We start from the raw sequence: 14,385 nt of genomic DNA, 5'->3' as shown, positions 1-14,385 counted from the left end.
ATCCATACTCCAGATTTCTGTTGCTTAGAACTTTGTACTCTCCGTATTTATCATCAGTTGACGATTTAGGAAAAACAGCATAAATTATGCACTAAAGCTCAATGACAACAGAGCATCTGTAAACAACATGTCATCAGCAGTCTAATGGATCTCTCAACACTACGACACAATTACACATCTCTGATTCTCTGAACGTGTGCACAATGACACATGCAATTCAGAGAAACAGGCCAACACTAATGGCGATCCGGCGATCATGGTGCCAAGGATCAACTTCTGCTTGATGGTCACGGAAGCATTTACATAGATGGCTCATCCAATCACAGTTACATCTGGAGAGTTCAATTACACTTGTTGTGCTGTGTTCCACACGGCGAGGGGAATTTTGAGTAGATTCTTCCGTGGCATGTCCGGCGGGATGTGAACTTTTACGATTTACGATTTACAAAGAAGGTTCAGATATTTTTTATTGTTTTTTTTTACTTTTTACAATTTTACTGTTTATACAGGCTCATTTGAGCTCGACTTGAGAATAGTTGCGTCCATCGAACGGATCTTCTTTTTTTGTTGCGAAAAAACCCTCAGTTCTATTCATCAGCTTCAGACATTACAAAGCAACCCCTGAAAAGAAAAAAGTTTACAACATAAATCCTCGGAACCAGCCATCGCCTTCCACCGGATGGCCCGTCGCCGCAGCGCCTTCGTTGCTGGAGCCGGCCTGGCCTTGTTTGTTCAGGCTGACGGGAAGTCATCAAGAAAAAGGCCCTGAAGGACTAGCACCCTGAGGAAGAAAACGTTGGATATGTCGAAGCTGTCAAAGCCAAAACGTTGAACCCGGACGCTCTCGCGATGCGCTCCGCGACGCGCATCATGGGAGAAACCCTAGCGCTGCCGCCGCCGGGACCCCCTCCTCCTCCCCTTCTCCCCTTCCCCGCCGCCGCCTGCGAGCTCGGCTAGGCGAAGCCCGGTCGGCTCCGGCAGTGGGGGAGGGGGGGGGGGCTGTGACGTCCCGAGACCGTTGTGCCAGGTGTCCTTCAGTTATTCGCTGTTGTTGCCTTGTCTTTTGCTTGCGTGTTGCATCTTGTCATGTCATCACATGCATTGCATCATCATGTTTTCGAAACTTGCATTAGTCCGGGTTCCCCTAGTTCCGTTCGTTGTCCGTTCTGAGCCCAGACACACTTGCACGCGCCCGTGGCATGTCCGAAATATTATTTTATAAGTGGCCAGAAAATGTTCTCGGAATGCGATGAGAGTTGACGTGTGGTCTTATTATAGTGTAGATAGACCGCATGTCAAGTTTCATCGCATTCAGAGTTCGTTTGATAGCCCAACCGTTAAACTATAGCGGCATTATAGCCGGACAAATGTCGGACATTTTCGGTCTCCGGAAACAGTTGCCGGGTTGCTTTCCCCCTCTCTCTTCTCAGCCCACCACCACTCACCGCCAGGCCCTATCTAACCTCTCTCGTCAGCCCGCATCCCCACTCACGTGCGAGTCCGAAATTGTCCCGGACTCGACCCGGGCAGTCGTCATCTTTGGATCCGGATCATCCCCAAACGTCTACAAAACGTCACGTTTTCTTATTTGGCCTCCCTAACATTTTATTCTCGACCGCCTGATCTAAATCGGAGGGACCAGATGCACCTAACAAAAATCCACCTGCTATATATGACCAGATCAACCCTAAACCCTAGCCTAGCTCCTAGCCCCTCCCGCACCACCACCCTCCTCGGATCCAGCACTGGACCAACCACCTCTTTCCTCGTTTCAGATCCACCCAGCCGCTCAGATCCAACTAATTTCCTCCATCCTCGAGATCTTGCCCGATCCATTCGAGCCACCCGACCAACCTCCTTCCTCCTTGGGATTTCATCCCGAATCAACCGGAGCCAACCAGCGCCAACCACTTCTCTCCATTGATCCATCCCACCAGCAGAGCATCGGCCAACCCCCGAGCGCCGCCCTCACCCTCGCGCTCGAGCAGGCTGCTCCGCGCCTCCTCCCCTCCTCCAGTGCCTCGATCCACGATGGATCGAGAGCAGCACCACGCCATGGCGCCGTTGTCAAGTTGCTCCGACCCGCAGGTCCTCCTCACCGCGCCTTCTCCCTGTTTCTTGCTGTTCTTCTCCTCCTGCTGCCGCTAATCGCGTGGTCGCCTTGTTTCTTCTGCAAGGCCAGAGCACCACCGAGACGAAGAACGTCTCCGGCCACCGGTGCCGTCGCCGGCCTAACCTGCTGCTGCCGTTGCTTCCCTTGTCGAACAAACGATGCACGACCCCAGCGCCGCCTCGTTCCCCTGCAGGAGCCGCGCCTGTCCGTTGCTGCTCGTCTTCATCGAGCCGGCCAAGTCCAAGGAAACGCCATGGCCGCCCCTCTCCTCCTCACGGGTCCTGGACCCCTGCGCCCTGTCACCGGCGTCCAGCGCCGCCATAGATTCGCGCCAAGCGTTCCTCACCACCGCCCCGTTTCTGCCGCTGCTGCATGTGTCCTCTAATTCTACCAGGACGCCGCCGCCTTGGCCTCCAGCTCCACCCGGCCGCTTGCCTTCCTCGCCGGTTGGAGCAGCCACTGCATCGCCTGGAGTCGCCGCGGCCAAGTCCCTCGATCCCCGACCGGAGCCCACCTCCTTGTTGTTCCCGGCACCGTCGTGCACCTACTCCCGCTGCTTCGAGGATGAGGACGAACAGCGACCAATGCCCGCGTTGACTTCCTCCGTTTTGACCGAGCAGCTTCGCTACCCGCCTGGGCTGCCTCCCTTCCAGCGCCAAGGCACAGCGCTCGGCCTCCCGGCCCAGGCGCTTCCTTCCCCTGCCAGCCTCTGCAATAGCCGGCCTGCTAAGGCCCAATGTGAGCAGCTCCCTAGCTCTGTTCCAGATCCGGCCCGTATCCTGTTTTTTTACATAGAACGTTTTTGTATTTTCCAGAGTCAGCGGTTTTTACAGAAAAACCCTCCTGTTTCATGCATATAATAACTCATCATCTATGCACCGGAATAAAATAATTTATATATGAAAGTTGCTTAGAATTTTGTGTAGTTTCATAATATGTCATTTCCATCCATGTTTAAAATGTTTAAAATGTTGTTTGTTTTAATTTGCCCCTATGCCATGCTAAAATGACTTAATTCATAACTAAATAACCGTAACTCAGAATTTAATAAACTTTATATGTAAATGGGGTAGAAAAATGCCTAGATTATCATGGTGGCTTTACTTTGCATGTTTAATAACTCTAAAATTGTGTTTAGGGCAGAACAATACCAAACCTAATATATGCATATGAGGAGTTTCCGGACTTGTGGTTTGTTGTTCCGGCCTCATTTAAACTTGCCTAGTTAGGTAGTTTAATTATGCTTCACCCTCTTTCCATGCTAAGAACATTTAATATTGTTGGGTGCATAAACGAGAGAGAACTAAATAAGTCACGTGGTGTTTCGTCAATATGCAACGGAGTTGCATGTTGAGCTCCACTTAATTTGTAGGATTATTTGTGCACTTTGCCATGCCATGCTTCATTAAACCGGACATGCATCATTCGATTGTGCATCATGCCATGTTGATGTGTTGGTTGTTTACTATGTTGTTTGCTTCTTTCCGGTGTTGCTTCTTCGGGTTGGTTCCGATAACGTCATGTGTGTGAGGATCTGTTCGACTACGTCCGTTTATCTTCTTCATGGACTCGTTCTTCTTCCTTGCGGGATTTCAGGCAAGATGATCATACCCTCGAAATCACTTCTATCTTTGTTTTGCTAGATGCTCGCTCTTTTGCTATGCATATGCTACGATGCCTACCACTTGCTTATCATGCCTCCCAAATTGCCATGTCAAACCTCTAACCCACCTTGTCCTAGCAAACCGTTGATTGGCTATGTTACCGCTTTGCTCAGCCCCTCTTATAGCGTTGTTAGTTGCAGGTGAAGATTGAAGTTTGTTCCTTGTTGGAATATGTTTACTTGTTGGGATATCACAATATATCTTATTTAATTAATGCATCTATATACTTGGTAAAGGGTGGAAGGCTCGGCCTTATGCCTGGTGTTTTGTTCCACTCTTGCTGCCCTAGTTTCCGTCATATCGGTGTTATGTTCCCGGATTTTGTGTTCCTTACGCGGTTGGATTATAATGGGAACCCCTTGACAGTTCGCCTTGAGTAAAACTCCTCCAGCAATGCCCAACATTGGTTTTACCATTCGCCACCTAGCCTTTTCTTTCCCTTGGGTTCTGTAGACTCAAGGGTCATCTTTATTTTAACCCCCCCCCCCCCCCCGGGCCAGTGCTCCTCTGAGTGTTGGTCCAACTTGTCAGCTGCCGGTGGCCACCAGGGGCAACTCTGGGCTGGCCTACCCGTACCTAAGACAATCTGAGTGTGCCCTGAGAAAGAGATATGTGCAGCTCCTATCGAGATTTGTCGGCACATTCGGGCGGTGTTGCTGGTTTAGTTTTACCTTGTTGAAAAGTCTTGTAACCGGGATTCCGAGTCTGACTGGGTCTTCCCGCTAGAAGGAATATCCTTCGTTGACCGCTAGAGCTTGTTATGGGCTAAGTTGGGACACCCCTGCAGGGATTTGAACTTTCGAAAGCCGTGCCCGCGGTTAGGGCAGATGGGAATTTGTTAATGTCCAGTTGTAGAAAACCTGAAGTTGACCTTAATTAAAATGCATCAACCGCGTGTGTTACCGTGATGGTCTCTTTACGGCGGAGTCCGGAAAGTGAACATGGTGTTGGAGTAATGCTTGACGTAGGTTGTTCTAGGATCACTTCTTGATCATAGTTGTTCGACCGTGCTTTTGCCTTCTCTTCTCGCTCTCTTTTGCGTATGTTAGCCACCATATATGCTAGTCGCTTGCTGCAGCTCCACCTCATACCTTTACCTTACCCATAAGCTTAAATAGTCTTGATCGCGAGGGTGCGAGATTGCTGAGTCCCCGTGGCTCACAGATACTTCCAAAACTAGTTTGCAGGTGCCGATGAGACCGTGCAGATGACGCAACCAAGCTCAGGAGGAGCTCGATGTAGATCTTGTCCTTTGTGTTATTTCGTTCTAGTTGATCAGTAGTGGAGCCCAGTTGGGGTCGATCGGGGACCTTGTCGCATTTGGGGTTCTTCTTTTATTTTGGTTCCGTAGTCGGACCTTGATTGTATTTGGATGATGTAATGCTTTATTCATGTATTGTGTGAAGTGGCGATTGTAAGCCAACTATGTATCTTTTTCCCTATTGTATTACATGGGTTGTTTGCGAAGATTACCTCACTTGTGACATTGCTTTCAATGCGGTTATGCCTCTAAGTCGTGCTTCGACACGTGGGAGATATAGCCGCATCGAGGGTGTTACAGGGGTGTCTTCCCCTCTCCGTGGGGTTGCGTGTGGCGTGGGCAGGCGAAGGCGCGGCGCGAGCAGGGGGCGTGGCAGCGTGGCATCCAGGCGCGGGGCGGCGATGACCGCCAAATGCTTGCGCGGGCGGCTCAGCAGCGGCAGAGGTGGCTGTGGTGTTGCTGGCGGCTGCGTTTGGGCGCGCCCAGAGTGGCGGCTGCGCCACGGGTGGCGCGGGCTCAGTGGAGGCCTAGGTGGCTCGGCGCGCGCGGGAGCTCGGCGGGTGCCGGCTCGGGTCGCCGTTGCACCTCGCCGTTCGATTATGTGAATGCTGGTGGTGGATGGCGGCCGCTGCTGAGGTCTTGTCCAGCCACGGTGCTGGTCCGAGGCGGCTCCAATCCAGCCCCTGTTGAGCTTGCACATGTCGCAACATAGGGCTGGACCTTTCCCAGCGATGGCCACTGTTGAGGGATGGATCCGAGGCCGAGAGGGCCATGGAACCATCCTTGCCTCCCGTCAGGTGGCGCACCGGGGAGCTCGTCCTTGCACGGCCTGGCAGGACGGGGCACTGGCAGCCGAGTGCGGCCGGCCAGGGGTGGGCCTCAGACCTAGGGGCCGTCCAGGGGCAGGGAAGGAGGTGCCTTCCCGCCCGTCTCTTTGCCGGTTATGGATGCAAGCCTCAGTTGAGGATGGTGTCGGGGCCATGGGTGTCGGGGCGGTGGCCCTGGAGGTGGGAGGCGTGGGCTCATGGGCGGAGCTCACGGCTCGGGTGTGAGCTGGCTGCATGACCGTGCGGGCGGTGTGGTGGTCAGGGTGCGACAACCAGAGGGATGGGTGTGGTGGGCCTGGCTTGCTGTGCCTCACCTCAGTGGCTTTGAGGACTTCCCAGGGTGAAAACCTGCTTTGGCTCTGCCAAGCCGACGGTAACGTCGCCTCCTTCTTGAAGGCATCGTTACGCTCCTCTACATGCTCCGATTGCTCCGAGGAAAACCTTGAATGCGGGATCGGGCGATGATGATACTTTTGTGTCGTGCCCTTCTTGAAGGCACCATCTTGGAGTGTTCGGCTTGTCATGCACAACTTTCTCTCTTCGTAGTGACTCGCTCACGGTTGAGGTCTTCGGAGACTCCAAGTGATGTTCTTTCTGCCTACATGTAGTTTCTTAGAGTGGATGGGGTGATCTAGTTATTCTTATACACCCTTGTATCTTTGCCTTGAGTGTGTGTGTTGTGGGAGTGAGTTGTATGTGTCGGTTTGTATGGTGATCATTGCTTTATATATAAAGTGGGGCGCGAGCCTTTTTTGGTAAAGACATTGAATCGGGGCCCCTTGTGCCATGCCTGCCGACGCAAAACCATATCCTAAATAGGCAGGAGCCGCTCCCGACACCAGATACCGGTTGTTGTACCCTCCCCACGAGCTCCACAACAAAGCCATAGCCAACCTCGATGCGACGAAGATGAAGCTAAATAACAAACTCCCCACATCGTAATCATTGCCTCCGCCACGACGTCCATGCCTGGAGCACAAAAGCTTGTCGGATCCGTAGATCCACAAGCACCAACCGCCAGAAGCTTATCGGGTGCGCCACAAGTGGCCTCACCGAGGTGGGAGAGAATAGTAAAGACATTTATTCCCTTGTGTCACCGTCACTGCCACCATGACCACATTGTTGAGATCCCTAACCTACTATCTACACGCCTAGGGCACATATCCGAGGTCACTCCACTCTCCCATCGTCGGAGAGGGAAGAAACTGCAGATCCGGTCGTAAGGGAGTGGGGGACCGAGATCTCTCCTTGTTCGCCGCTCTCGAACACAGTTCACATGAGGGGAAAGGATAACTATATATGCTTCTACCCCCAATCGGACGAACGAACCTGATGTCGTGTTTGCCTCGCCGGCGCGCGTGTGAATGTGACACACCCGTAAGTCGCGCGATCCTTCCTAATTGTTGTGTGCTACGATTGTTTGATGGTAAACGATTTGATCCGGTCGACCGGATGAAAACTCCGCTAGTCGCGCGTGAGTCGTGCGATCCGCGTCAATCCGACGCTCGTCAGCTTGCTCACGTGCGTCGTGGGCCCCACAAGCTGCTCTGTGGGCATTCTCATCCACGCAGTCCTTCCTCATTCTAAGCACCAAATACATCTCTTCTCCAATCATCCTCACAGTCGGGAGCTGCGACCGACAAGGGAAGGAAGGCGAGCTGCAACTTTTTTGCTGCAACTGTGTCTACTTTTCGCTACTATGGCGACGGCAGTTTGCTACATCCATCCTCGGCGAGTCACAATCGATGTGGTGGCGATGACTTTTTTACTACAAATTTGCTACAATCGATGGGGCACACTGCGGAGTTACATCTAGCGGCGCAAAATGCTACAACCGGCAAGGCGACATGCTGTGATGGAGCCAAATCCAGCAGATCTCGGGCAGGGGGCCCCAAACTGGTAGCCCCTAGCCGGAACACCATCATGCTGGAACCAGCGTCTACTTTTGCTGGAACTAGACGTGCCCTCACCTGCTTTTTTTTGCTGGATCCATCATAAATTCATTGGTTCAAACACATACACAAGTATTACTCTATGAAAAACACATACACAAGTAACACCTTTCTAGTGGCATATTTAACTGTTTTAGACTTAGAGCAGGCCCATCATCTCCGGTGGTTAGCTATTGCACTTTGATGTGTGCCAGTGTTATTGCACTTCGTTTTGAAACTCAGATACCGATTGGGTCAAACTTTCAAGTCCAATCTCCTTCCATGGTGTGATGTCATCAATTTGACTTATGATTTCGATTTTTCTTAATCTTTTTTATTTAGAACAAACGAGATGTATATTTTTTGGCTACCCATATTGTGTCGATAATTCATGGGGAAGAGAACATTGAAGGTACTCTCTCCATTCCATTGAAGTTCTAAGTTTGTACTAAGTCAAAGCTCTTCAAGTTTATCAACATCTACAACATCAACCATATAGTAAGACTTATTTGATGTTGTATATGTTAGTATATTTTTCTATAGACTTGGTCAAACTAAAATATGAATGGCTAAGGAGAAATCTAGAACTTCAAATATTTTGGAAATAAGGGAGTAATTGCTAATTGTTTTTCCTTCTAGAAAAACTGCACTACCTACCTCAAATACAGCAGATATATACCTTATTCCTAAAATCCCAATGTTAATACCACACATGTTTGTTCTAATTTGCTACTTCCTCCATTCACCAATATAATATGTTTTGGATATTACAATATAGACTACATACGGGCTAAAATCGCTGAACAAACACACTAATATATATATATATATATATATATATATATATATATATATATATATATATATATATATATATATATATATAGGAAAATGGGTTAGTACTCCTAGGAGTACATACTCCTACCCACGTCCCCTCAAAAATAATTTACTCCTACCCACGTGGCAGCTTTTGGTAATCCCACGCAAATGAACTCCAACAGATATCCACTTAGTTAGTTTAATATACAAATCTCACGGAAGGGATAATGTGCACTTTGAAAACTGGTCCGAAATAATAGGGATAAACACGTAGTGTTGCACTTTTGTTGCTCAGCATATATTAGTCTATTATAGGCTTTTGAATCTGACCATCTCATCCATGCGTACAAATCATTCCAGACGGCAGCGACATAACGACGGCGACAACAAGATGATGATATACGGCTGCCTCCTGATTCGGCACGTGCCTACGGGCAGACGCGTATATTGCAGACGCGACGAGCCGCCGTCGCCGACCCGACTACAGTAGGGTGATCCATCGGTCAGGTTATTTACGACACTATCTTGAACTCTCGTGTGTAAATTCGATGCATGGATGCAGCATCACGTTTAATCTTTGGTTCTTGTTATACAGGATGAATTGATTAGTGGAATCATAGGAGGAGTCCATCCGGCGGCCGCACGTGGCCGAGCAGCCATGGTGAAGCGAGTTCGTGCACACTGAGTAATCCAACTGGCGAACTTCCATAGCTCGAACTCTGACGGTCTAGTTCTCGTGTTGCCGATCTGCCACACCCACCGGCGCAAGCAAGTCCTCGAGTTGAAGAACACACACCTCTCCTAGTCCTAACCACCGATGACGCATATACCTAGCACACATCTTATATCAGTATAATGTAGGCATGAGATTTAGCAGCTTTCATTGCACATATGGAATCATCTCGTGTTCATTATTGATAATAAAGGAATACTATTTTGTTTTGTTTTTATGATTAATGCAGTATATGATCTTTGGTGAAAAGTAATGTATATACTTCTTCATATAAAATGTAGGATATATATTTCTCTCATTAAAAAAGTGAAGTATATACTTACTTCATATAAGAAAGAAGTATATACTTCTTCATATGGAACGTACAATACATCCATCTCTCTCTCTCTCTCTCTCTCTCTCACACACACACACACACACACACATTACAAAATGAAGTATATACTTACTTCATATAAGAAAGAAGCATATACTTCTTCACAAATAATGAAGTATATACTATCCCGTAAAGATACATTTCATTATCAGAAATGGTGTACTATGTACTCCCCTAAAAAAAGAAGTACATTCCTGCAAAGAAAGCAGTATATACGCACTCGTAAAATGTAGTGTGTACTCCCCTAAAAAAAGAAGTATATTCCATCATGAAAAGGCATTATATACTCACTATAGAAAAGAGGTAGTGCGGACTCCCTAAAGAACAACATATACTTCCACTAAAAAAGTACTATAATATACCCTCCTAGCATACAAAATTTACTGTCATAAAGAATGAAAAAATGCTACACTAGGTGTGACATTCATATACAAGTAAACTATGAGCGCGTGCAAGCATGCAAAATATAATGGATCAGAATGCTACTCCTTCCGTTCCAAAATAGATGATCCAACTTTGTACTAAAGCTAGTATAAAGTTGGGTCATCTATTTTGGAACGGAGGGAGTAGGTGATAGTGGACATCAATATACTTCTGTTACCTCAAAACGGGGATCACACACGTACGCTCCTAACTTTCAGGGAATATCTATACGCAAGCAGAAAAAATAGTAATTCATTTCTAGCTAGTAGTCAGGTCGTTGGGTTGTTGCTAATGGGTGCACTTTCATCCAACAAACCTTATCCACTAAGCATGGGAGTACATACTCCTGGGAGTACCAAAGAGGAGTCCTAGGGCAGTAACTTTCATCCGATTCAGAAAAAAGAAGTTAGTGAACGGAGGGAGTAACTTTCAAGTTTATAGACCTAGGGCAGTTCAGGGATAGGCACCATCACCATTGCACCCCCTCTGTAAAAAGTAGCGAATTCATAAGCAAATAGTAACAATAAGGAAAAAAATGCTAAAGAGCACATCAAACTGAGCACTGCAAACTACGTGCTTCTACAAAAACGTCAGGATCAATTACATAATCTTACAACAAGTCATACACATCTTACAACAACATGCTATAACGTGGAACTCACAAGTCATACACATCTTACAACAACATGCTATTTCCAGGACCATGAACATTGATTGAGCTTCCGATGGTTTCGCTAGCTAGCGAAGGAGTCCAGATAGTAGTAGTACATTACTACCATCTCAACCTGACCATTCACAAGATACAACAAACACCCAGCATCAACGTACCAGACAGACCCGTCTATTTCGCCACAATAAGCTCATCCAGCTTCTTAGAGTCTGCATCCTGTGGTCGGAGCGCCAGTTCATCATCAGCGGCGCTAAAATGGTATTTCTCCCCAACAGCCCTCAGAAGCTGGTACACTTCAAACATTGTAGGTCTTTCCTTTGGAGCAGAAAGCACGCAGGAACAGGCGACCTTCAGAACTTGAAGCAGCTCGGCGTCATTGTCCTTTCCGATCATGGACTTGTCCACTGCATCTTGAAGTATAGAGTTGTTTGATAGGTATGTTATCCAATCTACCAAACTCCCTTTGAAATTTTCTGGGGCCTTTGATACACGCGTGGGCACTTCACCGGTGACCAGTTCAAGCAAGACTACACCAAAACTATAGACATCCCCTTTTGGCGTGGCGACAAGGGTGTGCGTGTACTCAGGAGCTACATAACCCAAGTCGCCGAACTCGCCATTGACGAATGTGCTCAGGTGGGTGTCGATTGGATTCATAAGCCTTGCCAGGCCAAAATCTGAAATCTTAGGCTCATAGTCATCATCAAGTAGTATGCACTTGGAGCTAATATTGCGGTGAAGAATGCGGGGGTTGCAACTGTGATGAAGCCACGCCAACCCTTTACCAGCCCCAATGGCAATTTTTAGCCTCAACGGCCATGCCAGAGCCTCTCTATCACTGCCTCCATGGTGCAGTTGATCATAGAGTGAACCCTTGGGCATGTACTTGTACACCAAGAGCCTCTCTTTCTTAGCAATGCAGTAACCTAATAGTGGAACTAAGTTGCGTTGCCTAGCGCTTCCCAATGTTGACATCTCGGATGTGAATTGGCTCTCTGAATGCTGAGTATCTTGCAACCTCTTGATAGCAAGGAATGAACCATCAGGAAGCGTAGCTTTGTACATAGTTCCGGAATGAACAGTTCCAATAATGTTTTCCTTGGTAAAATCACCTGTTGCCTTCATCAGATCATTCAATTTCATCTTTGAGACTGATTTCTCAAACATTGATACCTGTAATGAGAATTTACAGAAACGCATGTGACAATGTAGCCAACCAAAAGTTTGTATGCCTAAGCTGATAAGTCATGTTTTCGATACGTCCGGTGCTTCAAATAAATGGCTGACAGCTATACTTCTAGTTAAACATGATACAGGTTATTTTTCAAGGCAAAAGATATATGTATAAGAATATTCTGCTTTTGTATTTCGCAAAAACATTAATCTGATAAGAATAGATACTGATAATTTGGTATCTCCAGTTCTGGATCTTCACAAAGATGAAACATCTTTTTGTGGGACAAGATGCGGCAGATTTTGTCAGTTAGAAACAAAGGACGGCTAACATTTATTAAAAAAATATAAATACAAAACTAAAATAGCATCTCAAGATCCCGTGGGTGGGGTGGGGTGGGTGGGGTGGCATACCTTCACTCCTTTTGCTCCCTTGATAGACTTCGCCCACTTATTTTCTTCCAGGTCCTTTTCCTTCTTTCTGGCAGGCATTTTCCGCAAGAAAATGAATAAAATCACACCAACAATGATTAAAGTGATGACTGCACCAGCAACAGCAGAACCAGCAATCACCCCTATACGACTGCTTGAAGAGGCAGTGCAATCACCGCTCAAAGGTTTCCCACAGAGGTCTTGATTTACGAAATTGGATGATGAGAATTTGCTCAAAGATGATGGGATCTGGCCTGACAATTTATTGTTAGCAACATTAAACTCGGTTAAGCGAGAAAGACCAGCAAACTGCCCTGGGATTGCTCCAGTCAACTTGTTATTTTGTAAACTGACAACATTGAGATAGGTGCAGTTAGCTAGCGATTCTGGAATCTCCCCTGAGAAGCTATTATATGAGAGATCAATGTTTGTAATGTATGGAAGCCGTTTTGAGATGTCAGCCGGGATTGGCCCCGAAAGGCTGTTGCTTGATAGATCCAGCGAAGTCATGCTACTACAGTTCTCCAGTCCATCAGGGAATTGGCCCTTCAGATCCATGCTGCTAAGCCGAAGAGAAAGAATCCGGTTTTCATTAGGATGCCAGCACTCCACGCCGTTAAAAGTGCATATGGATCCTTCTTTGTTGTCATCAAATGTCCAATGCAACTTGTTGTTTGGATCAACTGATGCCTTCACCCTCTTCAGGCATTGGATGTCAGTTACTGTGCCATAGCATGGCTGGCAGAGCACAAGGCAGAGAAGGATTTGGACCAGAGCAGCATACAACCACTGAATGGCCATCTAGTGTACTCTCTGCTTCAACGTCGAGAGTTTACCATGAAGCCTGCTCACTGCCTAAAATGAAACATGCGACAAACAATGAAAATCTTGGCAAGATATTTGTAACCCAAACATGATCTAAACGCTCTCATATTTCTTTACGGAGGGAGTAAATCCCAACAGAGCATACTGATTTTAGCAATGCACAAGCATTAAACTATAACCAGAAAAGATAACCAATGACCCTAGCATTAATGTATCCGAATGAGCACATCATAATTAATACTTGCCCTACTTAATTAAGATGCACACTACATGGAGATCAGTGGAAGGCAAAACTCCATAAAAGGAATCTGGATCAGAACAACGCGTTGGCAAACCAAATTTGCCGCTCACGGATCCATCTAACGGACAGAAGTCGAGGGCTGCAGCGAGACTCGGATTTGGCTGCCCGCGGCACAGAACATGGAAACGAATCAGGGGAAAGTGAAATCGGTACGGGGGCGTTTGACCGGCCGCAGCAAAGCGGAGGGTGGAAGCTGAGTTGCTGGCAGTGGCCGGGAACGGTGAGAGCGCGGATGAAGGTTACCTCAGCGTCCCGCCGTCGTTAGCGTCGCGGCCGCCAACCGATCCCGTGTCGCGAGCTCGCCGTCGCGGCCAGCCCAGCAGAGCCGAGCCGATCGTCGATCTCGCTGCAGCCTCGCCGTCGTTGTCAGCCAGCCGGCCGTCAAACTTACCGGTCAAGCACGGGGCGGTGGAGCTCCCCGTGGATCCCGGCGCCTCCCGGTCGCGGTCGGCGAGCGTGTTTGGGGGTGGAAGTCGGAGTGGGGCGGTGGCGTGGTTCGAGGTTTCGAGGGTGGAGCCGGAGCGTGGACGGGAGTGCTTTTTTTTTCTGAGGGAGTGCAGGACTGGGGCCCACTGGTCGGTCGGTGGATTTGGACCACCTATACTGGTCCATGAGCGGAAGGAGAACTGGGAAATTTCACAGAAGTAATAAGAGCATCTACACCCATGTATGACAAATATGACCTCTCAAACCTTCACGGACGCGTCCGGCCGGGCATGCTTCAAATTTTACTTCTTGCATCCGGACATCTTATACTAGATTCTTATATCCATACAAAGACATGCAAAAGAAGTAGAACCTACATACTACATCGATCCTAGTTACTTCTTGTTGGAG

General features: G+C 47.9%; 1 protein-coding gene across 2 annotated transcripts; it reads right to left on the bottom strand.

Moving 5' to 3' along the window:
- Positions 1-10,703: 10,703 nt before the first annotated feature.
- LOC123086779 (probably inactive leucine-rich repeat receptor-like protein kinase At5g48380) lies at positions 10,704-14,114 on the bottom strand. Of its 2 annotated transcripts, none has more exons than XM_044508576.1 (3): positions 13,792-14,114; positions 12,405-13,277; positions 10,704-11,990 (listed from the first exon to the last, which is right to left on the bottom strand). In XM_044508576.1, exons 2-3 carry the CDS (start codon positions 13,221-13,223, stop codon positions 10,989-10,991), a joined length of 1,821 nt encoding a protein of 606 aa, XP_044364511.1. In that variant the 5' UTR covers positions 13,224-13,277; positions 13,792-14,114; the 3' UTR covers positions 10,704-10,988. The 2 variants fall into 2 exon arrangements, with proteins under 2 accessions (XP_044364511.1, XP_044364512.1); XM_044508577.1 differs by having other exon boundaries at positions 12,405-13,273.
- Between the last annotated feature and the right edge of the window lie 271 nt (positions 14,115-14,385).

This window comes from Triticum aestivum, chromosome 4A (assembly GCF_018294505.1).
Source record: "Triticum aestivum cultivar Chinese Spring chromosome 4A, IWGSC CS RefSeq v2.1, whole genome shotgun sequence".
NCBI lineage: Eukaryota > Viridiplantae > Streptophyta > Magnoliopsida > Poales > Poaceae > Triticum > Triticum aestivum.
The sequence above is the reverse complement of the archived record's forward strand: the minus strand, read 5'-3'. Positions and strand labels throughout refer to the sequence as shown.